General features: G+C 50.2%; 3 protein-coding genes across 6 annotated transcripts in view; 1 reads left to right on the forward strand and 2 right to left on the reverse strand.

The window, feature by feature from the left end:
• The first annotated feature begins 165 nt into the window (after positions 1-165).
• On the forward strand, positions 166-5,606 carry NEU4 (neuraminidase 4). 4 transcript variants are annotated; one of them, XM_071437284.1, is made up of 4 exons: positions 166-300; positions 1,320-1,528; positions 2,571-2,826; positions 3,608-5,606. In XM_071437284.1, the coding sequence occupies exons 2-4, from the start codon at positions 1,328-1,330 to the stop codon at positions 4,630-4,632; spliced, it is 1,482 nt and encodes a 493-aa protein (XP_071293385.1). In that variant the 5' UTR covers positions 166-300; positions 1,320-1,327; the 3' UTR covers positions 4,633-5,606. The 4 variants fall into 4 exon arrangements, with proteins under 4 accessions (XP_071293385.1, XP_071293384.1, XP_071293386.1 ...); XM_071437283.1 differs by having other exon boundaries at positions 167-300; positions 1,296-1,528; XM_071437285.1 differs by having other exon boundaries at positions 191-300; positions 1,323-1,528.
• A 1,360-nt stretch (positions 5,607-6,966) lies between these two features.
• Positions 6,967-9,804, reverse strand: TM4SF19 (transmembrane 4 L six family member 19). Its single transcript, XM_071437287.1, is given in 5 exon segments — positions 6,967-7,680; positions 8,372-8,556; positions 9,343-9,411; positions 9,531-9,722; positions 9,724-9,804. Coding segments are annotated over 5 exon segments (714 nt in total). The 3' UTR covers positions 6,967-7,493.
• A 4,320-nt stretch (positions 9,805-14,124) lies between these two features.
• UBXN7 (UBX domain protein 7) overlaps positions 14,125-26,547 on the reverse strand; it is a 29,043-nt gene continuing 16,620 nt past the window's right edge. The window contains exons 6-11 of the mRNA XM_071437288.1: positions 24,617-24,763; positions 24,134-24,224; positions 22,316-22,443; positions 21,123-21,516; positions 20,594-20,673; positions 14,125-18,982 (exon numbers count right to left, since the gene is read on the reverse strand). Of these exons, the coding sequence (XP_071293389.1) occupies positions 18,821-18,982; positions 20,594-20,673; positions 21,123-21,516; positions 22,316-22,443; positions 24,134-24,224; positions 24,617-24,763 (1,002 nt within the window). The 3' untranslated portion in view covers positions 14,125-18,820. The remainder of the gene's footprint in view (positions 18,983-20,593; positions 20,674-21,122; positions 21,517-22,315; positions 22,444-24,133; positions 24,225-24,616; positions 24,764-26,547) is intronic.

The raw sequence follows: 26,547 nt of genomic DNA on the forward strand, positions 1-26,547 counted from the left end.
GGGGGGAAACTGAGGCAGGAGATGCACGGATGCCCTCGCTTCCCCTCCGGGGGTCCGAGCACGGTGTCCGGGCAGCCGCGGGCCCCGCTCTGCCCATAAGGGCTCCTTTGTGGCCCGGGCGCCGCCGCAGCGCCGCTGCTGAGTCAGGGATTCGTGCGGGGGAGCCCCGTGACCCAGCGGAGGGGGGACCCTGCGGGACAGGGGGGCCGAGCGGGGAGGCCACGGCTCTGCCGAGAGCCGGAGTTACTCCGTGCTGGGGCCAGGGACACGGAGAGGGGACACTCAGCCGAGCGGGACACGGTGAGTGCCATCGCTTTCTCCGGGGGGTTGAATCAGCAAAAGCTCCTGATGAATCCACAGGTGAGAGCTCCAGCTGAGCCTGGAGTGGGTGCCCATCTCCTTCTAATCTCCAGGGAAATGCAGGGACGTGTAAGCAGGGGACAGCTGACCTGTCCCTGAAGGAAAGGCTCTGGGGACAGCTCTCAGCCGGTGCCACAGGGACAGCCCAGCTGGGGACGGCGCTGTCCGAGCTGTGCAGCTCAGGTTCCCCCACAGAGGAGGGGAGCAAGGGCTCAGCCGGGTCCGTGTCACTGGAGGCAGCAGGGGCACAGGAGCACCCCTGACCCTGTCACGATGAGCCTGGGCTGCTCCGGGGGTCTCCTCTGTGGGCTCTGCCCTCCCAAGGTGTGCAGCTGCAGGTCTCACCCTGCTCTCTGCTCACTGGCCTTGATTTCCCAGACAAGCATCCTAAAGATCAAATTCATTTTATTTCATTTTATTTTGGGGTCCCTAGTCAGCCTCCTCGCTGGTACCCTATGCCCTGACAGCCCTGAGCTGTGGTGAGTGGCCAGCACACACTCATCATCCCCTGTCCACCCCAGCCCCTGCTCCGGGGGCTACCCCGACCCCAGCCCACCGAGTTAAAGCCCAAACCCTTCCAAGGACAGCCCCACACCCCTGGCCATGCCCAGCTGTGGCTGTAGGACACGAAAGAACACAAGTGCACACCGCTGTTCTTAAGGTGAGGAAAAAAGGGAAGTTTGTTTTCTGACTCCAACATTTACAGTTTTCTAAAAGTGACAGTGGATTGGAGGGTGACAGTGCCACCTCTCCAATGCCACTGGACAAACCAACAGTCCATCAACTTTCTCCTCCTCCATAAAGGAACGCAAAACAATGAGTTGTTTACAGAAAGTGTGTGAAAAAGTTCGCTACAAGAATGTTAATATTAGAAAGCTTAGAAAATCCCAAAAAATCAGGGCGACACCCAGCAGCCGCTCCCCCGCCTTCATCAGGGCCGCCGCATCCTTGTGCCGCAGCAGCTGCCATGGGCTCCCGGCACTTCCCGGCGCGGACCGTGCTCTTCGAGAAGGAATCCAGCGGTGTCACCTACCGTGTGCCCGCCCTGCTCTACCTGCCCTGCGTGGCCAAGCTGCTGGCGTTCGCCGAGGAGCGCCTCAGCGCCGACGATGCCCACGCCAACCTGCTGGTGCTGCGCCGCGGCTCCATCTACGGCAGCTACGTGCAGGTGGGACGCGGTGTGCCAGCCTGGGGACACGCTGGGGCTGTCCCCATCGCTTGGCGTGGCACGGCCAGGCTGTGGACACTGCCACACGGGGAGGGGAGGATGGCTGGTGGAGTGAATCACAGGGCCAGGGGCTGGTTTTGGGTGGATCTCAAAGGCCATCTCACTCCATGCCCTGACAGGGGCAGGGACACCTTCACTATCCCAGGCTGCTGCAAGCCCCATCCAGTCTCGGGATCTCTGCTGGTCAGAGTGACTCTGAGATACGTGCAAGTCTCTTTTTCCCAGCCTGGCAGTCGAATAAGGAGTCAGGATTCTTCTGTTCTCATTCTCAAGGTTGTTTATTATTTTTCATCTATAACATTTTTTCTCTGACCTGACGAGGTCTCTCTGGCAGGTCGGGTTGAGGCACACTGCCCACCTCAGAGGGTCTTTTTATACTAAAAACTACGTGTACATTATTTTCAATTACTTCCCAATACCTATCATCTATGTTAGACAGTCTGTCTCTACTCTAAACCAATCTAAAAGTGCCAATATCACCTGGAACATTTACAATAACTTCCCAATACCCTATCACCTATGTTAGACAGTGAGTTTCTACCTTAAACCAATCTAAAAGTGCCAGCATCACCCAGAACATGGAGGCTAGGAAGAAGAAGGACAGGGTACACCCAAATTCCCGCATCTTGGGACTCCGAGCCCCCATTCTAAAAACCTCAAAAATCTATTTTTCACCCCGTGACAAACTAACTGTTATTCTACTTAAATTCTCTTGACTTGTGATTCTTCATATAAAGGTGGTAATTTGCTCCATGGGTCAAAATCAAAGGCACAGGGGTCTTGGGCTCTGTGCCAAGGTCTCCGAGCCCCTGTCAGGGTCTCGAGTCCTCCAGGGCAGTCAGAGGAATTTCCTGGGTTCCAACAATCCAACCCAGCTGGGAACAATCCAGGGATAGGGCAGCCACAGCTGCTCTGGGCAAAATCTGGGATGGTCCTTACCCCTGTCTGTCCTCTCCTCCTCCTCCTCCTCCTCCGTGGGCAGTGGGAAGACATGCGTGTGCTGGAGACAGCAACGCTGCAGCACCACCGCTCCATGAACCCCTGCCCGCTCTACGATGAGTTCACGGGCACCCTCTTCCTCTTCTTCATCACCGTGCTGGGCAGGACGCCCGAAGCCTACCAGATTGTCACTGGCCAAAATGTCACCCGCCTGTGCTGTGTCACCAGCGCTGACCAGGGCCTGAGCTGGAGCACGGCCACAGACCTGACACAGCAGGTGATTGGTGCCACCATCAAAGGTACCCAGCGGCAGGGGGTGCTGGGGGACAGGGGATGTGACCATGTGTTCACAGGGGTCTGAGGATGAGGGAAGAGATGAGAATGTTGACTCCATGTTTCAGAAGGCTGATTTATTATTTTATGATATATATTATATTAAAACTATACTAAAAGAATAGAAGAAAGGATTTCATCAGAAGGCTGGCTAAGAATAGAAAAAGAAGGAATGAATAACAAAGGCTTGTGGCTTGGACAGAGAGTCTGAGCCAGCTGACTGTGATTGGCCATTAATTAGAAACAACCACGTGAGACCAATCCCAGATGCACCTGTTGCATTCCACAGCAGCAGATAACCATTGGTTACATTTTGTTCCTGAGGCTTCTCAGCTTCTCAGGAGAAAAAATCCTAAGGAAAGGATTTTTCATAATAGATGTCTGTGACAAGGGGACAGCAGCCAGCATGGCGGTGGCCCTGGCTTTTGCTGTCCTGGAGCCACCTGTGGCATTGTTGGGGGTGACTTTGAGACAGGAATCCCCCAAGCTTCCAAATAGGTGGAGGAGGACTCCAGGCAGAGGGGAGAAGGGAGGGAGGGAGCCTGCACAGCAGTTCGTGGGAGTGGGGAGAAGATGGGGAGGCATGAGTGGGGACAGCCAGGCAGCGCTGGGCTGTGTTACCCTCCCACCCCACCCCACCGCTCGAGGGGAAGCCCCTGGGAGCCCCCCACGCTGGGCATGGCGGGCACCATGGTGCTCCCTCTTTACCCCATCCCACCTTCACCCCACGCCGCCTCTGCTCCCCAGACTGGGCGACGTTCGCGCTGGGCCCCGGGCACGGGATCCAGCTGCGCTCGGGCCGGCTGCTGGTGCCCGCCTACAGCTACCACATCGACTGCAAGGAGTGCTTCGGGCAGCTCTGCAAGACCACCCCGCACTCCTTCGCCTTCTACAGCGACGACCACGGCCGCGCCTGGCGCTTCGGGGAGTTCATCCCCAACCTGCAGTCGGGCGAGTGCCAGCTGGTGTCCGTGGATGAGGAGGACGGCTCCAACGTCCTCTACTGCAACGCGCGCAGCCCGCTGGGCTTCAGGGTGCAGGCGCTGAGCACGGACGACGGGGCCGTGTTCCACGGGGGGCAGCTGGTGCAGCGGCTGGTGGAGCCGCCCCACGGCTGCCACGGCAGCGTCATCGGCTTCCCCGCGCCGCTCGTGTACGTCCCCGCTGCCTCCCGGGACGCCGGGATGCCCTCCCGGGGCTCGGGGCGCCGCCTGCTCCCCGGGGCGCTCCGGGCGCTTGGGCACCCGCCCACCCGGCCGGCAGGAGGAGCTGAGCTCCCCGCTGGCGGCCGCCCTGAGCCCCGTGAGGATTGTCCCACCCCAGGGCGTCACGGTGATGCCCAAGGTGTCACCTTGATGCAGGGGGACTCTGCGGCGAGCCCCAGCCCCACTCCCTTCTTCCAAGCGCCAACGTGGATCCTGTACTCGCACCCCACCAGCCCCATGTCCAGGGTGAACATGGGCGTTCACCTGAGCACCTTCCCCAGGGACGCCGAGAGCTGGACAGAGCCCTGGGTCATCTACGAGGGCCCGAGCGCCTACTCGGACCTGGCGTACCTGGAGCTGCCGCAGCGGGAGGCGCCCGTGGCCGGCGGCACCGCCGCCGCCTTCGCCTGCCTCTACGAGAACGGCGTGAGGTCTCCCTACGAGCAGATCTCCTTCAGCATGTTCACGCTGCACGATGTGCTCCAGAACATCCCCCTGACAGCCGCTGCTCCGCCCCGGCCCCGCGGCGGGAGGAGGAGGAGGAGGAGGAGCTGCTTCATCTCCTAGAGCCCGCCTAGGTCAGCTCCCCCATCACCACTACCCCAGTGCTGGATCCTGGAGCATCCGCCCCTCGGCTGGGTCCTGCCACCGTCCAGCACGGCCCCAGCACACGGAGGTGTCATTGTCCCCACACTGGGCTCTGTCTCATTTTTATTGCTGCTTTTTAAATTCTGGTTTGGGTGGGGAGGCTTTTGCCCCCAGCTCTGGTGGTGTTCACAGGAGTCCCAGGACGAAGGAAGAGATGAGAATGTTGACTCCATGTTTCAGAAGGCTGATTTATTATTTTATGATATATATTATATTAAAAGAAAATGAAATATTAAAACTATACTAAAAGGATAGAAGAAAGGATTTCATCAGAAGTCTAGCAAAGGAAAGAAAGAAAAGGAATGATAATAAAATCTTGTGACTGACCAGAGAGTCTGAGACAGCTGAGCTGTGACTGGCCATTAATTAGAGACAACCACCTGAGACCAATCCCAGATGCACCTGTTGCATTCCACAGCAGCAGATAACCATTGGTTACATTTCATTTCTGAGGCCTCTCAGCTTCTCAGGAGAAAAAATCCTGGCAAAAGGATTTTTCATAAAACACATCTGTGACAGCCAGCCCAGCCTCAGGCTCCTCTCCAAGCAAGATCCACCTCTGGAAACAAATACTGGGGGGCAGCAGCAGCAGTGCAGGGGAGAGGCAGCCAGGGGTGCCCTGTGCCACCCCCGTGTGCCAGGTGCTGGCTCAGGGGCATGTGGGATGGCTGGTACCACCACCCTGCTCCAAGGGCTTTCCTCCCCTTCTTATGCTATATAAATGTGGTATATAATGTTAAATTCTTTATGTTTCATGAAAAGGCTTTTTCTCAATGGTCTCTCTGAAGTCACTCTGAGGGTTTGGGCTGGGGTAGAGTTCTGTCCCTTCGTTGTAGCTGGGATGGGGCTGGGTTTTATTTTTGGGCTGATGATAAAGAAAATTTTGTATTACATTACTTGTCTGTCTGGGCTTTTAGTGATTCTTCTTTGTTATTTTCCTTTTCCTTACAATTTGTTATTATTATTTCCATTATTAATGTGTTTTTATGTCAACCCAGGAGATGTCTCACATTTACCCATCCAATTCTCTCCCCCTCCCATGGCATGGGGGTGAGTGGCTGGGTGATCCTCAGGTGCCAGCTGGGGTTCAACCACCCCAATGGCCCAGTTACTGTTTTGTCTGCTCTGGGATTTGGGTTTTTCATGTGCCAGGGCCATCACTGCTCTCTGACCCTTGTCAGTCTGGGGACAAAGCCCCTCCCAGCCCATCAGGCTCAGGGTCCTATAAAGGTTATGGGGAGGGGGCTGAGCACAGGAGGGGGGTCCTGCTCCAGGGAACGAGCAGCAGCTGCTCCTGACACTCGTGTGTGGGTGAACTTTGGGGGTGCACCTCAATTCCTGCTCTGCCTCCCCCAGCACAGCGCCTCAGGCTCCTTCACCTGTCCTGGCCTGGTGGCAAACACCAGCTCAGCTGCCCTAAACATGCACTGATTAACAAAACTGATTAACAGGAGTGCCCAGCTCTTCAGTCTGTGACACCACCATGCCTCATTTTCCACCAGGGTGGGTGGAGGCTGACAAGTGACAGACAACATGTAGAATAGAAATTTTCAGTTCTCTGGAAGTTGCAAAATAGAACTTAAAGACTAACTAGCAAGTGAGACAAAAGGGTGTAAAAGCAGGCAGATGGGATGCTAAACACATCTGGAACCACTGGAGAAACAGGTAATGAGACAGATGAGCTGTCAAGGTGATTGGTTTACACCTGATGGTTGCTGACAATCCCTAAAACATTTCATGTAAACTTGTTTCTTCTCTATCAGGACAAATCCCATTAGTACTGTTGTTGCTGTGTTTCTTGGGAACATTCAACACATGGTGAGTGTTGAATGGAGATTTGTTTTCAGGGTGTTGGTTTTCTTAGAAAACTCAAAGCTACAACAAATGGCCAAGTCTTCTGCTGGAGCTTTCAGATCTGACTGTGTCTTTTTGGGTGCTAATATGTAATGCTGGGTGTTCACTGAACTGTTTGTATGTGATGCCACAGATTTATTTATCTCTTAGTGAGGATGTCAACCTCAAACAATTAAGCTATATTTATAGTTTTATAGCAGATTAAATAACTCCTCTGGATTAAAAAATTAACATTTTGGAACATGGTGACTTTTGTGGCAAAGTTATGTAACAAGAAACAGCAGCTCGTGCCCTGAGAGAGGTTCAAGGCAAGGTCACAGTATTGGGGCACTGAGTACAACCAGCACACAGCCCTGCAGACAACCCCCTAGGATCAAAAATCCCTTTTCCAGGAAGGGATGGAGGCATGTAAACTGGTTCTAGGCAAAGTGCTGCTTCTGTGTTCTCCAGGAAGCCCCTTGTAATGAACCTGTGTGACCATGGTGGAACAAACCCTGCTGTGAGGCCCCACAGCACACATTGGGTCAGAGGAGACATCCTGCGTGTCCAGCTCTGGGATGAGGAGTGCCTGCTTTCTAATGCTCCAGATTGGGGCAGGAAATTGGTTCTCTGCCTTGCAGTATCTCAAGGCTGTCTGCTTTCAGTTCTTCTCCTTTCAGCATCACAAGGGGTGGCTGAGGCAGCCAGGCCCTCCCCTCCGTCCCTTACCAGGCCAGTCCCAGCCCCAAGGGAGGGGGCACGGCCCAGGCCAGGGACCTGCACAGGAGCAGCCCCTGGCTCATCATCCCCACGAGCTGCCCCAGCCCCTCGGGGGGCGTCCATCCCCTCGGGGGCTCTGTCCGTCTCACGCAGGGCTCTGGCTCCTGCTGTGCCCTCTGTGCCCGCAGCCAAGGGACACCCGGGGTGGCACCTCCTCCAGGCGGGCCCTACTTGCCGTCACAGGAGCCGCAGAGGCAGCCGAGGAGGCCGTTGAGGATCTGGAGCAGGGCCAGCAGCATCTCGGCGGCGCTGATGAGCAGCAGCAGCGAGAACAGCGCCACGTGCCAGGCCACGATGCCCTCGGGCTCCAGGCAGGTGCTCCAGGTGCTCCGGTTGTACAGGTAGTTCTCAGCCCTGTGTGACAGGAAGGGGATAAAGTGCAGGATCCCATCGATTTCTGCCGTGAAACATCCCCCAGACACCCCACCCTTCATCCAGGGGATGAGCAGAATAAAAGCTCAGAAGCAAAAAAGCAAGGAGCAGGCAAGAAAAAGAATGGTTAGAAGAATCACATGTACTCATGTGTGTGAATCTAAAAAGAGAACAGAATTATTTTGTAGCACATACAATGACAGGAGGGAAAGAAACCTATACAATAATTCTGCCATCTCTCCAAGAATTGACCTGGCCACTGGAGGCAAACTCATGGAAGCTAATGTCAAGATGTTGCAGTGCAAAATCATTGGAATAAAACATTAACCATGGGTTCAGATAAGATGAAATGTTGGTAAGAGTCTGGAGTAAAGAAATGGGAGCATTGGAGTTCAAACAGTGAATGCAAAGGGATCATTCATAATAAACTAGCAAACAGCGCTGCAACTTCTTATTCAAGTTCTATTCTGTTACTTATTATTACAATTACTTTAGCTAGGAGGTGGGAGGGTGATGAAGATGGAAAGCACCACTCAGAAACCCATGGAAGGTGAGGATTCCTCGAGCTACCAGGGTCCCGCATCAACCACCAGCAGCAAGCACCCACCCACCCCCTCCCTTAATCCACTTAATTAGCAATGAATGAATGAGGCAGCAGCGACTGAGCCCTCACCTGGCACCAGCCCCCAGGTCGATGGGATCCAGGAAGGGGTAACCCCAGAGGGCGGCGTGCCCGGGGCCCAGCGCGGTGCTGTTGTGCAGGCAGAGCGGGCCGGTGCTCAGCCCCACCCCGCAGAGCACGAAGCAGGCGGCGGCGCCCAGCAGCGCCAGCTTGGAGAGCAGCACGGACAGCAGCGCCTGCGGGGGCACACACGCTCAGGGGGTACAAACCAGCCCAGCCTGTTTGGCAGGGGGAACTGCCCTGCCCAGCTGTGCTTGGGGATGGAGGCACCGCTGGGATGGCAGAAGCGGGCAGGGAGAGGCAGCGACCGGCAGAGCCCATCCCGGGACGCCCTGGGGCGGGACAGCCTGCCGTGGCACCTGGGCAGGGGACAGCCTGCCACAGGGCCCTTGGAGAGCAGCTCCCTGCCTCAGGACCCGCTGTGGGACAGGGGCGTTCCACACCCCACCGTGGCACCTGAGAAAGGGATCTGTGCCCAGCACAGGAGAGAGGGACCCGACACAACCCACCGGGGGCCGGGCAGAGGGGCATCCCTGCCCTGTCCCATGGCAGAGGGGGATCCCTACCCTGTCCCACCTGGGGCCATGGCAGAGGAGGATCTCTGTCCCAGGTGGGGCTATGGAAGGGGAGGATCCCTGCCCTGTCCCGTGGCAGAGGGGGATTCCTTCCCTATCCCACCGCGGGGACATGGAAGGGGAGGATCCCTGCCCTGTCCCACCGCGGGGCCGGGAGAGAGGAGAATCTCTGCCCTGTCCCAGGTGGGGCCAGAGGAGGATCCCTGCTTGTCCCACGGCAGGATCATGGCACAGGAGGGTCCCTGCCCTGTCCCACGGCAGGATCATGGCACAGGAAGGTCCCTGCCGTGTCCCACAGCAGGGCACGGAGGAGCCACCTCCCGGCCCCATTCCCGCCCCGCCGGCTCCCGGCCCCATCCCCGCCGCTTCCCGGCTCCCTTGGCTTACGCTGTGGCGGCCGGAGCAGCCGGGGCGCTGCCAGCCCAGCGCCGTGACCTGGGTCGCTGCCAGCAGCACCTGCGGGGACAGAAGCAGAGCTGGGGGACCAAGGGGAGCCACCGGCCCCGCTCGGCGCCCCTGGCCCCGCTCCGCGCCCCTGGCCCGGCGGGAAGGGCGCTGTGCCCCGCGGTACTCACGGCGATGCCGCCGCCCCAGAGCCCCGGCAGGGCGCGGGCGTGGCGGCCCAGGTGTCCCTGCAGCAGGTACCGGGATGCTCCGGCCGGGAACAGCAGCAGGACGCTGGCCAACACGGACAGCGTGCCCAGCACCAGCAGGCAGGGCCCCACGATCCGGCTGCACTTCCCCACGCACATGGCTGTCCTGCATGGGCACGGGGAGGAAGAGGAGGAGGAGAGGAAGGGGCTGCATTTGGCCCTGCGGAGCCCCGAGGGTTCCCCACCCCGAGCCCATCTCACAGCTGTGGGTGGGTGGGTGGGAGTTGCTGGGTTGTGCCTTTGGGTGTCAGCCCACCCTGCTGGCACTGCCTCTACTTGGGGCAATTTCCAGTGGAAATTCTAATTCTTGTTTGCTAAATGGGCACTGGTGTTCCTACACCAAGCCCCAAGACCTGCGGGGCTCTTCCAAAATGTGTCCCAGCTCCTGGCAGGAGAACATGGGGGGTTTTTTTCTTTAAGGTCCCTTCCCACCAAAACCAGTCTGAGATTGTATGGAAATGTTACTGCAGGGAGCCAAGCACCCACCACAGCTCAGCTTGGCTTTCAGGGTTTACAGCGAGCAGGAGGAGCCAGGAAAGAGGCAAAATCCTTATACAGAACTTGTGAAAGCACATCAGTCTCCAATTGAATCCAACAGCAATTCCATCCCTGTCCCTGCCAGAGGTCTGAGCATGAAACCGATTAAATTTAATTAAGAAAACATTATTACCTATCCTCCAGTTCCAGTGGCATGGAAGTTATGACTTAAGTTATTAAGTTGAGTTTAACTAGAAAGCACCTGCCCATCTCCAGGTGATACCTTGTCCAAAATTGCCTCTCTCCTGCACCTACAAGACCCTTTCTGTACAGGATGTCCTTTGGTCACTCTGGCACTGCTGAAAACAGCATGGTTTGCTGCTGTCCTGGCTCCCAGCTGTTTTCTACCCTGAGTTTTTTGGCTTGAAGTTGGGCTCATGCATTTTCCCTTTTCCTGCTCGATTGCAGCCCATTTTGCACAAGTTCCCAGCTCAGGATGTTTCTTGCTCTGGCTTTGCAAAGCAGCAGCAGCTGTGGCACCGTGGTTGGCTCTGTGGAAGAGCTCTCAGCCCCTCCTGCAGGGCCCCGGGGCCAGGGAGGAGCCCAGGGCAGCACATCCAGCCCTGGCACTGCCCCAGGGGCTGGGGGACACCAGTCCAAGGGATCTGCTTGGGACCAGTCCCAGCAGGGCACTGGGGAGGGCTGAGCATGGAGGGCCAGGGCTCTGAGACACCTGAGCAGCACCATCAGCTCCACACACCCTGGAATCCCACCTCTCTTGATTTCCATCCTCCCTGCCTTGGTTACAGGGAATTTAGGACCTCTTTGCCCCCTTCAATCCCTGCCTGCAGTCCAGGGGCTGTGTGTGGTTGTTTCCTGCCACAGCCATCAGTGCCCTGTGCAGAGTCCCACCTCCCCTCCACCTTCTGGAACAGCTCCAACTCCTCTGAGCTCACAGCCTGGGCTCTCACCTTTCTGCCCATCTCCCTTCCACCTCTCCAAGCATTCTCCTTCCCCCCCACCACTGCTGCCCTCTCCCTGGGGATGGCAGGAGTCTCTTTCCCCTGGGAATCTCCCAGGGAATGCTGTCCCTTCCAAACATCCCCTGAGCACGCAGCTCCTCAGCCAGCACAGACAAACCCCTGTGCGGGTGCTCCCGTGTCCATGTGGACAGCAGGGCTCCCTCTGCCAGCACAGCCCCATGACCAAAAGCACAGAGACTCCAGCACAGCCCAGGGAGCTTCTCCCCCCTTCCCAGCTTACCTGGAGCGATGCCTCAAGGAGCAGCAGTGTCCAGCCCTGCTGAGCCCTGAGGATCTCCCATATTTATGGCACCTCAGCCTGGGCTCCCCTCCCTCTGCCCCCAGGGGCCGCCCACCAGAGCGTGACCCTCGGGCCATGTCCCCATCCCAGGGAAGGATGAGTGGCTGCATGAGCCAGCCTCTGCCTTGCTCTTCCCCATTTCAGAATTTACCCTGGCAGAGCTCACCCAAACAGGCACACCCTCAGATTTTAAGGCTTCTACCATGTCTGCACTAATTGCCTCAATCACTGCCTGAGTATTGAACATTGTTGCTCCTGGAACAACCTGTTGGGATAATGCTTTCCTCTCTAATACTTCAATAAAAGTTCAGAATAAACATTCCCTTGTGTTAACTGGCTCCTACCTCCCACCTTTTGCTCCTCACAGGTGTCTCAGCTTTTCCTCAGGTGCTGAGTGCATCCCCAACACATATGTCTCATGCCTTGGTGATGAGATTGAGAGAGGAAGGTTATTTCTGGGTATCTTCATTATTAAAAGTTATCAGATATCAGCATTTCCTATCTGCCATGGCTGGCAGTTAATGTGCAATGGGAAACTCCAATTCCCACAGAGGTCAGGAACAGGAGCAGGGGAACATCAATGGTCTCTGTGTCTGAGAAAAGGGGTCAGGGAAACAACAGCACCAAAAATGGCAAAAATGGGGCAGTTTTGTTGGCAGAAGAGCTGCAGGTGGCACAAGCAAAGAGAAGAATGGCTCATGGGCTGTGCAGGCACAAGGAAGAACCTCCTCAAAGAAGAGTTTTGAGAGGCCTCCAAGAGCCACATTGGAAAAGATGAATGGGTGAGGCTGAGTTACAGCAGGCAATTCCATTCCTCTTGCAAAAATAAACTGAGGAGCAGGTTATCAGACAGTCCCTGAGAAAGGAAAATCAGAGTTGGCACCAGGAGAGGAATTCCCATTTTAGTCACAGAATCTCAGAATAGTCTGAGGGGGAAGGGACCCAACAGGATCATGGAGCCCAACACTGAATTGAGTTGCCCATGCAGGGATTGAACCTGAGACCTTGGCATTCCTTGGCACTGGGCTCAAGCACCTGAGTTAATCTCAGGCTATTTCATCCTTAAATTAGACAAATCAGTCTCCAAAATGCAGACAGACATTTATCCAGAGATGCAGGATAAGCAGAGTCCGAGTTTTCCTTCCTCCCTTTTCTCACTTCGAAAGAGGGGAACCCATCTTTCACTCTGCTGGAAGAAAATGTTTTGCAACCTCATCCTGTGCCTTTCCTACGTCACAGCAGCCTGAGGTTCCCAGCACACACATGATCTGCTCCATCACCCACAGAAAACCCCACGCCAGGAAGTGTGAAGCATCCAGCTGACACTGCCCCCTGGGCTGCTGATCTTTTCCTTATAAGAATAATCTTCATGGAAGGGTAATTTTAGCCCTGCACGTGAGGAGCTGAGTGCTTGCCTTTCTCACACCAAAGTGCAGCTGTGAAAGTGTCAGCACAGCAAGGAATTTGCTGCCAAGTCACCCAGTCCTGGTGCAGCCAAACGTGGTCCCACCTAAGGCAATTCCAGCTTGGCCAGGAGCTCCTGCTGGTTCCTCAGAGCTGAACAGGAGCCTTCACCTCCCTGCTCCCCTGGCCTTTGCCTCCCCAGGCTCCTCTGGGGCTGGGGAGGCTGCACAGCAGCCTGGGTCTCAAGACTGGTTTGGCTCCAAGGAGAACCAAGGAGACTGAGCTGAGCCTGACCTGGTGAGAAGGAAACCTTCTGTGCCAAAGCAGCCTCCACCTTGCTCCTGGATGGAAGATGTTCAGCACCAACATCTCTGGCTCTCCCACTCCTCTCCTCAGCACCTGCAAACCTGTTTGTGCCACTACTCAGCCAAGATTTCTCCAAAATCCCCTCAGTCAAAGTCCTGCAGGGCGTTTGTGGTTAGAACTAACTGAGGAAACACCAACACAATGCTGCACAATATTCCCTTTAGGGCTTAGAAATGTCACCCGAATTTACAGTTCAGATAAACCAACCCCATGAAAAGTTGGAAGTTTACAGGAAGGAAAAATAGGTAAATGAAACCCAAGAGGTATTTTGAGCTTGAGATATCCCTGCAGTTCCTTGACCTGAAGCCTGATGTAAAAAGATTCCTGACTCAGCTGGAACTGGAAATATTTTCCTAGGCTGTGTGAAGAGTTCAGGGTTTTCCAGCTTCAAGACCCTGGCAGGGGTTGAGCTCCACAGCAGAGTCCCACCTACAGTCAGGAACACGAGGATGACCCAAAACTGATTTCTTAATTTCTGTTTCTCCACTGTACCTGCCAAGCCCTGGCCCAGAAGGGTCCCTGCTCCTCAGCATTTCATGCCAGGCCACGACAGGAATGTCCCAAGGAACCCAAACTCCGTAAGTCAGAGGCTCTGCCTTGCCACCACCTGTACTGGGAGGACACTGACAGCTCAGAATAGAAACCCCCATTTCCTCTGCTCCTTTACTGGGAAGGATGGGAAATCCTAGCCCTGCCTCTTTTTATTAGTTTCATACAGGTATTTTTCCTGTCAAGGTCCTGCAAATTTGTCTCACTTCAAGATTTTCTATCCTCTACAACAGCCTGAAGCTTTCTTGGGCAGTGCTGTCATCAAGTTTCTAATCCTTCTAGCCCCGTATCTTTAGGAAAAACTCAGGAACTCCACAAATAACACAGGGACAGACTTCCATTAGAACTAAACCAACAAATAAACCCCAACCCCAAAAAAGCAAGAGCTGAAGAAAGCTACTGAAAACAGTTTGTTTTATTTCCAGGATCAAATATTACAATAGGACATTTACATATATTTATAAAAAAATGCAGCAGTTGTGTATATAGATCAGAGGTTTCCTTGAGTTTGGTCCCTCCCAGCACAGTGAGCTGAAAACTTCCAAATTAATTCTCTCCCTCCTCCCATGTGAAGTTGCCATTATTGAATAAACTGACCATTGTGAAAAGCTGTCCCTTAGAAACTGGATGTTCCCCAGTTCCAGGAAACAGCCTCATTTTCAAAAAACCATCTGTCCTAGAGTCTGGTGTCTCTGAGCTGAGTTTTACCCAGATGTTCTTCATATAAATCTGGTCTATAAAATAGCACCTCATCCCCTGCTCCACTCAGTTTCAGTTCCACACCTTCAAAGTGGGCACCATTTCACAAGAGTTACAAAGTGACTTTGCACTGGAGACACTCCCAGTGCTCTGTCAGTGCCCAAATCCCCAATTTCTGTCCTCCCTCCCAGGGTGCCCATGGAACACAGGGCATAACCCGAGGCAGGTCCAGGCACTGCTGTCAGGTGCAGCAGTCTCTGTCTGAAGCCCTGTGGGTGTAAATAAATATGGCTCTGTTTGTGGGGACTGCACAGACACCAAGCATCCCAAGGACAAGAGGAGACAGGGAAAGGGCATCCATTGACCTGCCCAGCTCCAAACCCACACGGGCCTGGGGGTGCTTCCACCAACGCAGCCAGCACAGGGCTCAGCATCAGTTTGTGTTGTCTTTGAAACAGGAGCTGCTCCACTTACAGAAAATCACTGGTGAAAATAAATAAATAGAAAGGGTGAGGGAGAGCAGAGGCTGGATTTGAGCCTGTGGGAACAGCCAGACCAGGCACAGCCAGTCCTTAAGGACAGAGACTTTGCCCTTCACACACCTAAAGCACATCTCTGCCACCCCTTCTCCTCTTGGAACACCTGATAATCAACTTCACTAAACAGGGGTTAAACCAGAAGAGGATAATGACATCTAGTACAAACTAAAAAGGGAATAAAAATGAAGTGATGAGGCCCTGAAATGATACAGATCTTCCCACTCACATGGACATTCCTACACAGGTCCCTGTGGTCATATTTCATTTTTATGTGGTTAACCAAAAAACCACCATGTTTCAAGCATCTCTGCAGTGTTTGCTACCTGACAAACAGCCCAAAATGCTGCCCTGCCCCCAAAAGAAAACTGGTTTTAATTTAGCCCTTGTTGCTTGAGTCCCAGTGAAGCAGCTCGGTGCTCTGACAGGAACAGGAATTTGAGACCCTTCAGCAGAGAGGCTGAGTTACTAAAACCTGCACCAAACCCAGGTTTTCTGCAGAGGTACAAACCACAGCAGCAGTGCCAGGGCAGGCTGAGTGTACAAATCAGCTCTGAAGGACGTGGACCCTGTGAAACACAAGCTGGACAAAGGAGAGGTGTCACTTCTCCTAACAGTGAGGAGAAGGTCAGGGAGCTCTGGGAAGAGCTGATGGAAAATTCCTGTTTAGACCCACTTAGGAATAATGGTACATCTGGATGCCTTCTACAGACAACTGTATTTTACAAAGCCACCTGCAGATCCTGGACACTCCTCCAAGATCAGTGGTGTCAACTGAACTGATTTATCAGGAAAAGCAATGCACTGCAGTCCATGAATGTCAGAAATCATAACAGTCACAGACTTTTGTTCAATCCTAAAGAAAATAACAAAAGTATGGCCAGAAGTGTTTGGCCCATTTCAGGTCACTGGGGAATGCTGTGAGGTTGAGGCTGGTCAACCAGCTTGACTTAAGAGCACAGAGCATCAGAAAAATCCAAAATCCTTCTGTGGGCCTCTGAATGGGAAGTAAATGTGTCAGCTGCACCTGGCAGGGAAAGCCAGAGCTTGTTTCCCCTTCTGTTCCAGGATCCTGGTTGTGACCAAATGGGATGTGTTTTACATCTCAAAACAAAGCTGTGTTAGATGAAGAGCACAGGCAAAGGGAACATCTCCAAAGAGCAAGGAGCTCCAGCTTCAAACAAAACAGCCCTGCCAGTTCTCACTCAGGAAAACCTGCCCTGCCCACAGGCACTGCTGCTGCTCTGCTGCCACCAGCCCTGCAGCAAATCCTGACCCAGTGACACCCACAGGAAGCCACAAACCACAGCTTTTGAAGGATTGGCTTCCTCTGTCCTTCACAGCTCAACATTGGATTTCTCAACCAAATCCAACACATTTTTTCCAGCAAAGGCAATTTGAGCTTCAGATTTCACATCTAGAAGTGACTCTTTAAGCATTGCCCAACCCATCACCTTCACTGCCATGAGCTGTCCTGTCCCAGGCAGGACTTGATTTGTGTTTTCAACCACATTCCTCAGGCCAGCAAAACACATTCCTCCAGAGGGATGAAGAGCTGAAGAAGCTGTATCCTGGCTGGGGCAGTTTCTCATCAGCTTTCAGCCCCCATAGCACAGCTGATGTGTGGCACTGGGTTTGTTTGGGTTGGGAAGGAGAGAGAGAGAGAGAGGAATGAACAAAGAGAAGAGCCACATGGAGGGATATGTATTCCTTAAATTTTTTTTTCTCTGTTTCTTTTTCTCAAAGCAAAAGAAAAGTGATAGAAAAAACCACACCGTGAGACAGAAAAACTCCAACTCAGTTTCCTGGAACAGAACAAACTCCTAGAAACCATGAGAAAATGCCATTTTCAGTGTAAATGTTCAACTTCCCTATCTTCTTTCCCCTGTTTGATCAATTCCTGGTCTCATCACAGCCCCACACACAGGAGCAGGCCCAGGAGGGGCAGGGGAGGAAAGGTGCCAATAAACCACACCTGGCTCTTGTTATTCCAACCAGACAGCTGGAGCTGCTTTGGGAGCTTTAGGACTACATGGAAATGTGAGTTAGGGGTCTGGATATGCAGGATCTAAAGGATCCTTCAGTCCAGAGGCTGCTCCACAGGCCAAACACAAGACCCCCCTCACTTCCCCCTGCTGGGAGCAGCCTCCACACCTGGGGGTCCTTACAAACCAAAGAAGACATCTGGTGTCACATCAAGCACTGATCAGGAAACTGAGATGAAAATCTGCTTTCCTGACACTACATCCTGCAGCAGAAAGGGAAATCAACTTCTACAATTGCATGATTACATGTCAAAGCTCAATTAGGAGCAGGAGACAGCTGTGAGTTGAAGTTTTCATGGGGAATGCCAGACATTTTCTGTGATTTCTTGCATTTAAAGGTTCCAAAGTACTGATGCTAGTATGAAATCAAAGGCAAAATATCTTGAAAAACTGGAAAATGTAAATTTCTGACTACTAAAGTCTTTAACAAAGACAATCATCTGAGAGAGGCAGAAAAAGTCAGCAGTTATGCCAGGTCCCATGTGCTTTCTCCTCAGTGATTGAAAACCATGTTAAACTGAGTTTTTAGCTGTAAATACACAAATCCACCACACTGTGCTGAGGGCTGTGCCAGTTAACTCCTGTCCCATCTGCTGAAACACCAACTGGCCACGATCTCCATCAGAAAAATCCAAAATCCTTCTGAAGGATGACATTCTGGTGGAGATACTGGAGGAAAACCAGGGCACTGACTTGTGTGCCAGCTTCCAGAGCTGAAAGGAAAGCCTGCACCAAGGAGCAGCTTTCCATGCAGCCCTCCAAATTTAGAGGTGACAGTAGATTAACACAGAAATAGAACAAAAATCATCCCAGGGAATTCAAGCCACCAGGCTGGGAAGTGTTTTATGATGCATTAAGTGATGATCAATGCTGTCAGTGATGTAAAATCCCTGTAGAGCCACCCACTCCTAGAAAAAGAGGGAAAAAAGCCATCTGACTGTCAGGTCTCTGTGGCAGGTGTTTTCAGAGAATCCAAAACCTTTACAGTACCCTTGTTACTATTTGCAAAATCCTGAGAGCAAGTAAGGAGACACTTTGAGGATGCAGGGAAGGGAACATGGATAACCCACCCCCACAAAGGAGCTGGTTCTGCTCCAGCACTGGACTCACAGCTTTCCCTCTGGGCCAAGCAGTCAAGCCCATATGGAGCACAGTTGGATTTCTGGGGAATTGGTTTGTTTTTTGTTTTTTTTTTTTTTACTATGTCCACTGGCAATTTAAAGGAGGAGGAAAACATGCAGGCAATCTAGAAGCCTTTGAATGAGATGGAGCAGAGCATTTTGCCATGGCTCAACCCAACTCCTTTCCAAAACCAGAGTGTTGGATAAGAGAAGGCTGGAAGGTTAATGGAGACCTTTTGTGTGGGGAATCCAAACAAAGGAAAGAGTGTCCTGAAGGTTATGCCCTCTCCTTCCAGAGAGATGCCTCCATGCCTCATCACACACTCTTTTCAAAAATAAATTAAACAAAACAGATTTAAGAATAGCAGCGAGAAGGGTTTGTGTATTATGGCCACTCCAAGCTCCAGCATGCTGGATACACAGATCACTGTTTTACTTTATTCCAGGAAAGCAGAGGAAAGATGTTCTTCCCAATGCTCTCTGCAGCTGAGGAAGAAAATAAAACTCTGAGCACTCTCATTTGGTCACTAGAGAGGGAGAAGGGAGGGAGAGAGAGCAGGAGGGAGAAGGAAGGGCCAGTCAGCTGCCTGATTCCAGCACTGCAATCCCATGACCCCTAACTGCATATTTAACCACTCTTGTCCCAGGCAAAGAGGAGAGGGAGGAAGGCTGGGAGAACTCAGGCCACAGTGCTAATTCCTTTCCTGCACAAAGACAGTCTCTTGAGGACACAGGCCTGCCTCCTGTAACGTGATCTCATAGTCCAGGTGGGAGAGTTTCCTCCTGGGGAAATTGGTGAGCAGTTCAAAGCGCTCGTTGGGGTATCCTTTGGACTGGACGTGTTTCACAAGAGCCTGGGGAGAAAGGAAGGCAAACCACTGTCACAGAAGTCAGAATGGGAAAAAAAAAATCCTGTTTTCCTTTTAAAAGTGTCACCATTTCTTTTTTTTTTTTCTTGGCTTGAGGGGAAGAAAGGGCATCATGGTAATATAGGAAGCATAAGCACCTCCTGGAAATACTGTGTGTAAGGAACCCAGTGCTTTGTCAATAACAACACAATTATTAAAAATAAAACTTTTTTTATGTTTTATATCATCAGCTAAAACTGATCAGTATCATCAGTTAAAACTCCTGAAGGGCAACTGTCTCCTTAAGCAATTTCTTTTGCTAGTTCTGGCCAGCTTTAAAATGGAAACAACTAAAGGCTGAAAAAAATCAGTATGGAAATGATGTTCACAAAGAAACACCTGAGAATCAATCTGGATCTGACTGAAAGGCTCCAGAAGATCACATGAGATGAGCACAAATGCTGCTTGTTCAGCTCTGCAACCAAAAGATGTCTTTACTCACAAACCTTGACTCAGCTAAATTCCTCTGCTGACTCTAGAGCAAAAGGGAAATCATACGCTGAGATAAATTTCCTTTAACTTCCACAGTCAATAAAAGCAGCCAAACCAAAAGTCAGGATTTATTTCAATTTAACACTTTTGTACTGCCTAAATGAATTGCTCAAGTATTCAAAAGTGCTACATGTCTGATAAAATGCAAATTTACTTAACAATGCAATGCAAATTTACTTAACAATCTGCATTCAAAAGGCAGCCAAGCTTTTTTTTTTCCTTTTATTTTCAAGCAGGAGAGTCAAGGATGAGAACATAGGCTGAGGACACTGTATATCCCTAGAGCTGCTGGCTAGGCAATAGCCCCATTTTCTGTCAAAGACAGGACACTTTTCTCCCAAATCTACACAAAATCCTTCTGATGAGGTGTGCTTTTGCCTTCCCTATGACTCCAGCTGTTAGATTGACTACATTTAAATGAGCTTAAATGGCCACTGTGTCCTGAAAACTGATGGCAAACAGGAGCACAGTAACCTCTTTACACTCTGCTCCCTGGAGTATTTTGAAGGAAATGCCATTCACATGGAATTCTCCAAAGTAAGGAGCCCAAAGCACAGTTGAGACACACACCTGAGGCACAGTAATTGATCAAAATTCTACCTCCCATGCAAAACCACCACATTGTGTAATAAATTTGTTTGGGGAGAACTTCCTCCAAAGTCTGCTCCAACATCTATGTCCAGAAGGGAGGGTGGAAGTATGATGGGAGAGATGGAGAATGAGGAGTTTTCCCTTTGATTTTACCACGGGAACCAACTACTTTAGAAACAAAGCCCCAGAAATGAGGAAGCTGAGAGCATTTCATGGTAATTAACAATTCATGCAAAAGCCATTTAGATTCATTTTACAATGAAATGAGCAGTGTGGGGATTGAGGAAGACACTGGAGTGTACACAAAACCCAAGCTGCAGTGGAGACACACAGAACCAGAGAGAATGACATGGAACACAGTGCAGGCACCCCCTGGATACAACTCTCCCACCAGAGATTTCAACAGTGTCTCCCCAGGCACAGAAATCCTCCAGTTTCTCTGCTCAGACAAGGATTCCCATTAAGGCCACTCACCAGAAGTTTAGCTTGTTCAGGCAGTGAAACTTGTTCCCTCTTTCCATCTGGATACCTCAGCATCAGCTGTGCCTTTGGTCCTACACAAAGGAATTTATCACAAGTTAACATCAGGGCAGCTGAGTTGAGCTCCTGGGTAGATTTTAGGTGGGACAGCACAGCAGGGTGAGGGACTGGAGACAAACACAAGGTTCCAGGCTGTGGAGATAAATTTCTATCACAATGCTCAAGGCTCAGGACTCTTCCAAAGCAGCAGTGACTGACCCCAGGCAGTGCCCAGAGCACTTGTGTTACACCAGAGTGGATTTTACTCCTGGGCAGGCCCTGAGTCAGGGAACCCAGAGGGCTCTGCAGGCTGGGGCACTGCTGTGCCCAAGTGGTGCTGCTCTTGAACCACTCACAGGTCTGCTGGCAAGGAGGGAGGAAATCAGAAGGGATTTTTAAAAGAAGGGCTGAAACCAGGCTTGGCAGCCTATGAACAGTTTCAGGCAAAAAAGCCCCAGCACAAGCAATAAAAAGGGGCACTTACCATTCACATCCAGGCCCCTGAAGGTACTTTCAGGCTTGTCAGGTGACTCCTCCAGAGCCCCTGCCTCAATGCAGGGCAAGACTCTGTGGTTTGATGTTGTCCCAGGCTCAGTCCTTGCAGAGGGCTCAGGCTGAGGCCTCCGGCTCTCCTCTTTTTTATACCCCAAGTCCTTGTGTGGAGACTTCCTCAGCTTGGCTGGAATCTCTGTCTCCTCCTCCTCCTCAGATCCACAAACAGAAATAAACTCTTCGCTTCCAGAAAAAAGCTCTGACTCTGACTCCTCATCCGACCTGCTCTCCTGCTTGGCCTGGGAGGAATCAAAATGGGTCTCCTGCAGGGAGGCTCTGATGGCAGCTTCCAGCTGGCTGTCCTCACTGGCATCGATGAGACTCTCCTGTGGGATGCACACAACATGTCACTGTCATATTTTCTGAAAAATCCTCTTTGCCCAGGATTCTTCTCCTGGAAAGCTGAGAAGCCTCAGAGAGAAATAAAAACTATAATTATCTGATTGTTTCTCCTGTGTTTGCTGCTTTGGAATGTGGTCTGGAGATTGTTTACCAACAGGTGGTTGTTTGATTGGTTTCATGTGAATTGTTTTAACTTAATGACCAATCACATCCAGCTGTGTCGGACTCTGGAGAAGAGTCATGAATTTTCATTATCATTCTTGTTAAGCCTTGTGTCTGTATCCTTTCTCTATTCTTTAGTATAGTTTTAGCATAATATAATGTAATGTAATACAATATTATCATATGATACATAATGTATTAGCCTTCTCAGAACATGGAGTCAGATTCTCAATTCCCCCTTTGTCCTGAGGACCCTGCAAATTCAACAACACATCACAACTGCCTGCAAACATGTACTGAAAACCAAAAGGACATCAGTCTTCCAGAAGGGAAGCCACTAAGCCTGTCAGGAATGCACAGCAGGGAAAGCTAGGCATGCTGTAATTAGTGGTTTCTCCTTGGAGTTCTGCATGGAGTAATCAATATTCCTTTCACACTCTGACTGCTAAATCCAAACCAAGTGCCAAAAGCACAAACAGTGACCCTGGAGAAGGCACTCCCTGTGTTTCTGCACGCCCCTGCACCAACTCCTTGAGCATGTCTGGGAAATCAGGAGAGCTGGACAAGCACAGGTCAGAGTGTTCAGAGCTCCAGGCTGTCCCCAGGGAGCCTCACACTTACAGAGCGGGAGCATTTCTGGGGAGGGCTGCTGGAGTGGCCGTCCAGCTGGCCGTGCTCGCTCAGGAACCCGGTCACTTGGTCCAGGAAAGAAGTCACATCCAACTGGTGCCACTCCACGAGCTTCTGGCCTAGGGAACAAAAGGTGTTATCAAACAAAGTTTCAGCAAAGCGCTGCAGTTTAGTGGTCAGATGTGAAAAATGTGTATTTTATAATTAGCTTCTCGCAAATATTAAAATGAATATTAGATGTGTTATGTTAGAAAGTGATGCTGTATTAATTCTCTTAAGTAGTGTGTTAAATATAGTTTTGGGTTATAACATATTAAAATAGAAACTAAGCTATGTAAGATACTTTTTTTAAAAGAGAGGAATGAGGTACTCCCACTGAGATAGCAGCCACAGGACACCTAAATCTTTCAGAGAAAGGGAATTTATTGCTCCATTTTCAGAAGAAGCAAACTTCTTCCTGCCTTGCTGAGCCCTGAAGGTGCCGTCAGGATTCAGAGGAAGAAGCTGACACTGATGGGACAGAATCCTGTGTTTGAATGGAATTTATGCATCATGTATGAGGTGTATGAATATGCAACAGGTTATTGTTTTTAAGGGTTAATCCTCTGTTAATGTGGGTCCTTTTTTGGGCTTATGTTTCCCAGAAAAAGGTACCTGGACTGTCTGTAACTTTTTGTTTCGATTGTCTCCTATTGTCCTAATCCAAATTGTCCAAATTTTCATTACTCTAATTATATGACTATTTTTATAACCATTTTATCACTATTAAACTTTTAAAAATTTAAAAACAAGTGATTGACATTTTTCACATCAAACACACCAAATCACTGCGGCAGAAGTCCCTGTTTGAGGAACTGCAGCTTCCCACAGGAATTACCCAGCTTCCCACAGGAATTACCACCTGATAATTATGGAGCTTCCTCCTTCCACCCCCTTGAAAAGGGACAGACATGGATACAGACACAGTTTATTTCCATTCTTGTCCTTTAACCAATGCGAATGTGAGCACAGAATGGTGAATTTGGCCTCAAACAAAACCACTGAGTTTATTAAGAAGGATTTCTCCATTCTTGTTAAAGTGATTCTAACCCTTGGCAAGCAGCATTTGCTCCCAGAAGTAAAGTGCTAAGAAGAGTTTTCTAACTTCTGTTGCAGTATTAAAAAATGTATGTATTTTTAGGTGGTTTAAGTCAGTTACACAGAGGTCTCATCTCTATCATTTCAGTCCTTAGACACAGGAGACCAGACCAACATTATATAACCAGGCAGCTCCATTATATGATGATAAAAGAAGCTGCTGGATACAGAAGAAAAAGCAAAAACTTTGAAAGAGCTGTAGGGAGAGGGAGAAGTTTGATTGTTCAGGTAAAAACCAAGCAAAATAAAACAAAAACTCGAAGCCAAGATGGTATTTCAAAATTAAGAAGCAATTAAAATCATTGCTGAGCCTCACAAAGCTCTGTGGGAGGAGCAGAAAGCAGATTCATGCAGCAATTACAAATATTGTAGTTATTTATCACATGACTTCAAGAAGCTTTTGAAAGACTTCAAAAAAAAGAATTCAGAGTTTTTCCACCAGATGGAACTATTTTCACTTTCTAAGCAAAATACTTGCCAAGCTTCAAATACACAAAATTTCTGCAAGTTTTGGGTGTTTAATTCCCTTAGTTCCTCTGGGAACATGCTGAGTCAGTCCTTGAGATTCTTCAGCCCAGTGTAACACAAACTGCAGTGGAAAGTATTCCAGCCTACAACTGTCAGTGCTTCCCATGGGATAACTGCAGGCAAAGCAGCTGCCACTTGTCTTACCTGTCCTGGGATCCAGGATGGAGACATAAGGGAAGTCTGCTAATTTGTAAAACTGTATGTACCGCTGGCCTTCCTCACTGTCGTGGTACACCTACAAAATTGGGCACATTAGTGGCTGGGGAGGGAACAAAACAAACTGTACCTTGAAAATGCACAGAGTTTTTCTCTCTTCCACAGTATAAACTGCAAATGGTACAGACAGTTGTAACTCTGAAAAGCTGGAATTAAGCCTCTAGCTCTCCATGTATTAGAAAATACATGGTAATACCTTGTTTGCACAAGTGAAAGGCAGTTTATGCCTTCAAATGCATATCCATGAATTCCACCTCCATCCATAAACTACATACACTCCATGAAACACACCTTTTCTGCAGATTCACCAGGAGAATTCCATCTTTTCCAAATAATTCAATTTTTTTTCCCACTGTCCCATCTACCAAGGCACCGAGTTAGCCACACATCCACCCCCAGGCAATTTCTCACCTGCCAAAAAATGAAGTGGTCCCTGATGATGTTCTTCACAGCCTCATTGCTCCACACATCACGGTTGAGGCACTGGCAGGCAAAATCTTGCACGTTCTGAATGTTTATCATGAGCCACTTGTTCTGCATCTGACCACACTCCTTGGCCTGGAAGCAGAAGGAAAAACTTGGTTAGATGAGAATGAAGGACCAGACAGCACCGATGCCAGCAATGATCAGAGATGGCTTCTACCACTGCCAGACCTTCCACCAAACCCCTTCACAGTGAGGAGGATGGACAGAGCTAGTGAAAAGGCACCCACAAAACAGAAGGCAGGGCTGAAGGATCTGCTTTAAATGAGCCTGGTTAAATTACAGAATCACATCGATGAACAGAGCTGCTGCATTTCAACAAGCCAAGCACAGGGAGGGAAAAGCAACTCAGAGGGGGGACACACATGGCACTGCTGAATAAAGTATTTATTCAGGGAAAAGTGTAGTCAGTCCCACTGATCTGACAACAAAGACCTGCTCAGTCTAAAGATAAACCCATGGACCATCTAGTTAAGTAGGCTGCATAATTGACAGAGGACATGCATTGATTCAACAGCACCCCTTCTCTGCATGTTTTCTTTTTCTCTCCAAGTTTTGAGTTACTCTGTGACTGTCCAACTGCCCAATTAGGCATCCTTTTTTGATGCTGCTTATCCAGACTGCAAGTGGGGAGGGAGACAGGAAGGCGCAGGAAGAAATCTTACTGGTTTGAGTCACAAAGCTGGCACTGTCTGATTGCTTGGTTGCAAGTTAATGGTAGGAGTTTGATCAAGAATGTAATTCTGATCGCTGAACTGTCATACCTGTTGAAAAAAAGAGGGCTAGATCAACAGCAGGAATGCTCTTACCACCTGGAAAGACTGGAGCTGACATAGGAACTCTCTTTGCTTAAAAAAAAAATAAATTTGAAAGTTATGCTCACCATCCTGCTGGGTAATCTACTGTTAAGGAATTCAAAGGACAAAAAAATTTAGGGGAATCAGGATGTTATGCAAGATGTTGCTGTTTGGCCATTACTTTGTTCCCCAAACCAAAGTTTGTACTTTTGAAATGAATTTTAGCCTGTGCAGTTTGGAACAGTCTGCCTGTCACCTGTGTGACAGACAGACATGTGAACCCCACACACTCAGCTTCACCAAGGCAAGAATCTCAGCCTACAAAATCAGTCTGTGTGGCCAAGTGCCCTGCAGAGGCAGCTTTTGTATTACTAAAAAGGAAAAAAAAAATGAAGGCAGAAGCATGGAACAGTCCTATTCCCACAAGGGGCCTCACACTAACTACTTACCACTAATTTACACTGCCAGCATCCAGGTCACCAGGTGAGAAAAGTGGGGAAGGTGACACCTAAGTAGCTGGCAAGGGTCTTAAATAATAAATAATTGTCATGCTTTTATTTAAAGGACTTGTTTTGAGCTAACTGCATTTTGAGAATTAGTTCTAAGAAACCAGTATGAGATGAGGCCTAGAGGCACTGCCCAAGTTTAAAGGGAACAAAAATCCTTATGTTATTTAAGTCAATTGGATTGCCTTAGTTCTGTGTTCTCATGCAGTCTGTTAAGAGAATACTCCCAAAAATATGTAATTAGAAAGCTGGAAAGTGAATCTCATTCTTCTACCCTCACTCTCTATATATTTTAATATTAATGCAAACCTCTGGCTCTACCTCTCCTCTGTCCAGCTGAGGGCCTTGGAAGGATGCAAGCAGGAAATTCCAAAAAGAAAAACTATAAAACTGAGTTTTCACCTGCAGAACAGTCAGAGCTTTTGAAATTACTTTTAACTTCCTTCTAAAGGCAAACTTTGGATTTAACATTTAAAGGGCAAAGTTAAACTGCTGCTATCTCATACACAGAGTTCTTACACAGCTCAAAGGGTTCTTCTGAGAGGGTGGAAGGACA

The sequence above is a fragment of the Agelaius tricolor genome, unplaced genomic scaffold (genome assembly GCF_023055355.1).
Source record: "Agelaius tricolor isolate 1412-34295 unplaced genomic scaffold, bAgeTri1.0.p SCAF_12, whole genome shotgun sequence".
Lineage (NCBI taxonomy): Eukaryota > Metazoa > Chordata > Aves > Passeriformes > Icteridae > Agelaius > Agelaius tricolor.

Bases quoted from the DNA above. Each gene is read 5' to 3' on its own strand.
- NEU4 (XM_071437286.1), top strand. From the start codon at position 1,220: ATGTTAATATTAGAAAGCTTAGAAAATCCCAAAAAATCAGGGCGACAC. The intron at 1,529-2,570 runs GTGGGACGCGGT...CTCCGTGGGCAG, and splicing joins TCTACGGCAGCTACGTGCAG to TGGGAAGACATGCGTGTGCT. The intron at 2,827-3,607 runs GTACCCAGCGGC...TCTGCTCCCCAG, and splicing joins GATTGGTGCCACCATCAAAG to ACTGGGCGACGTTCGCGCTG.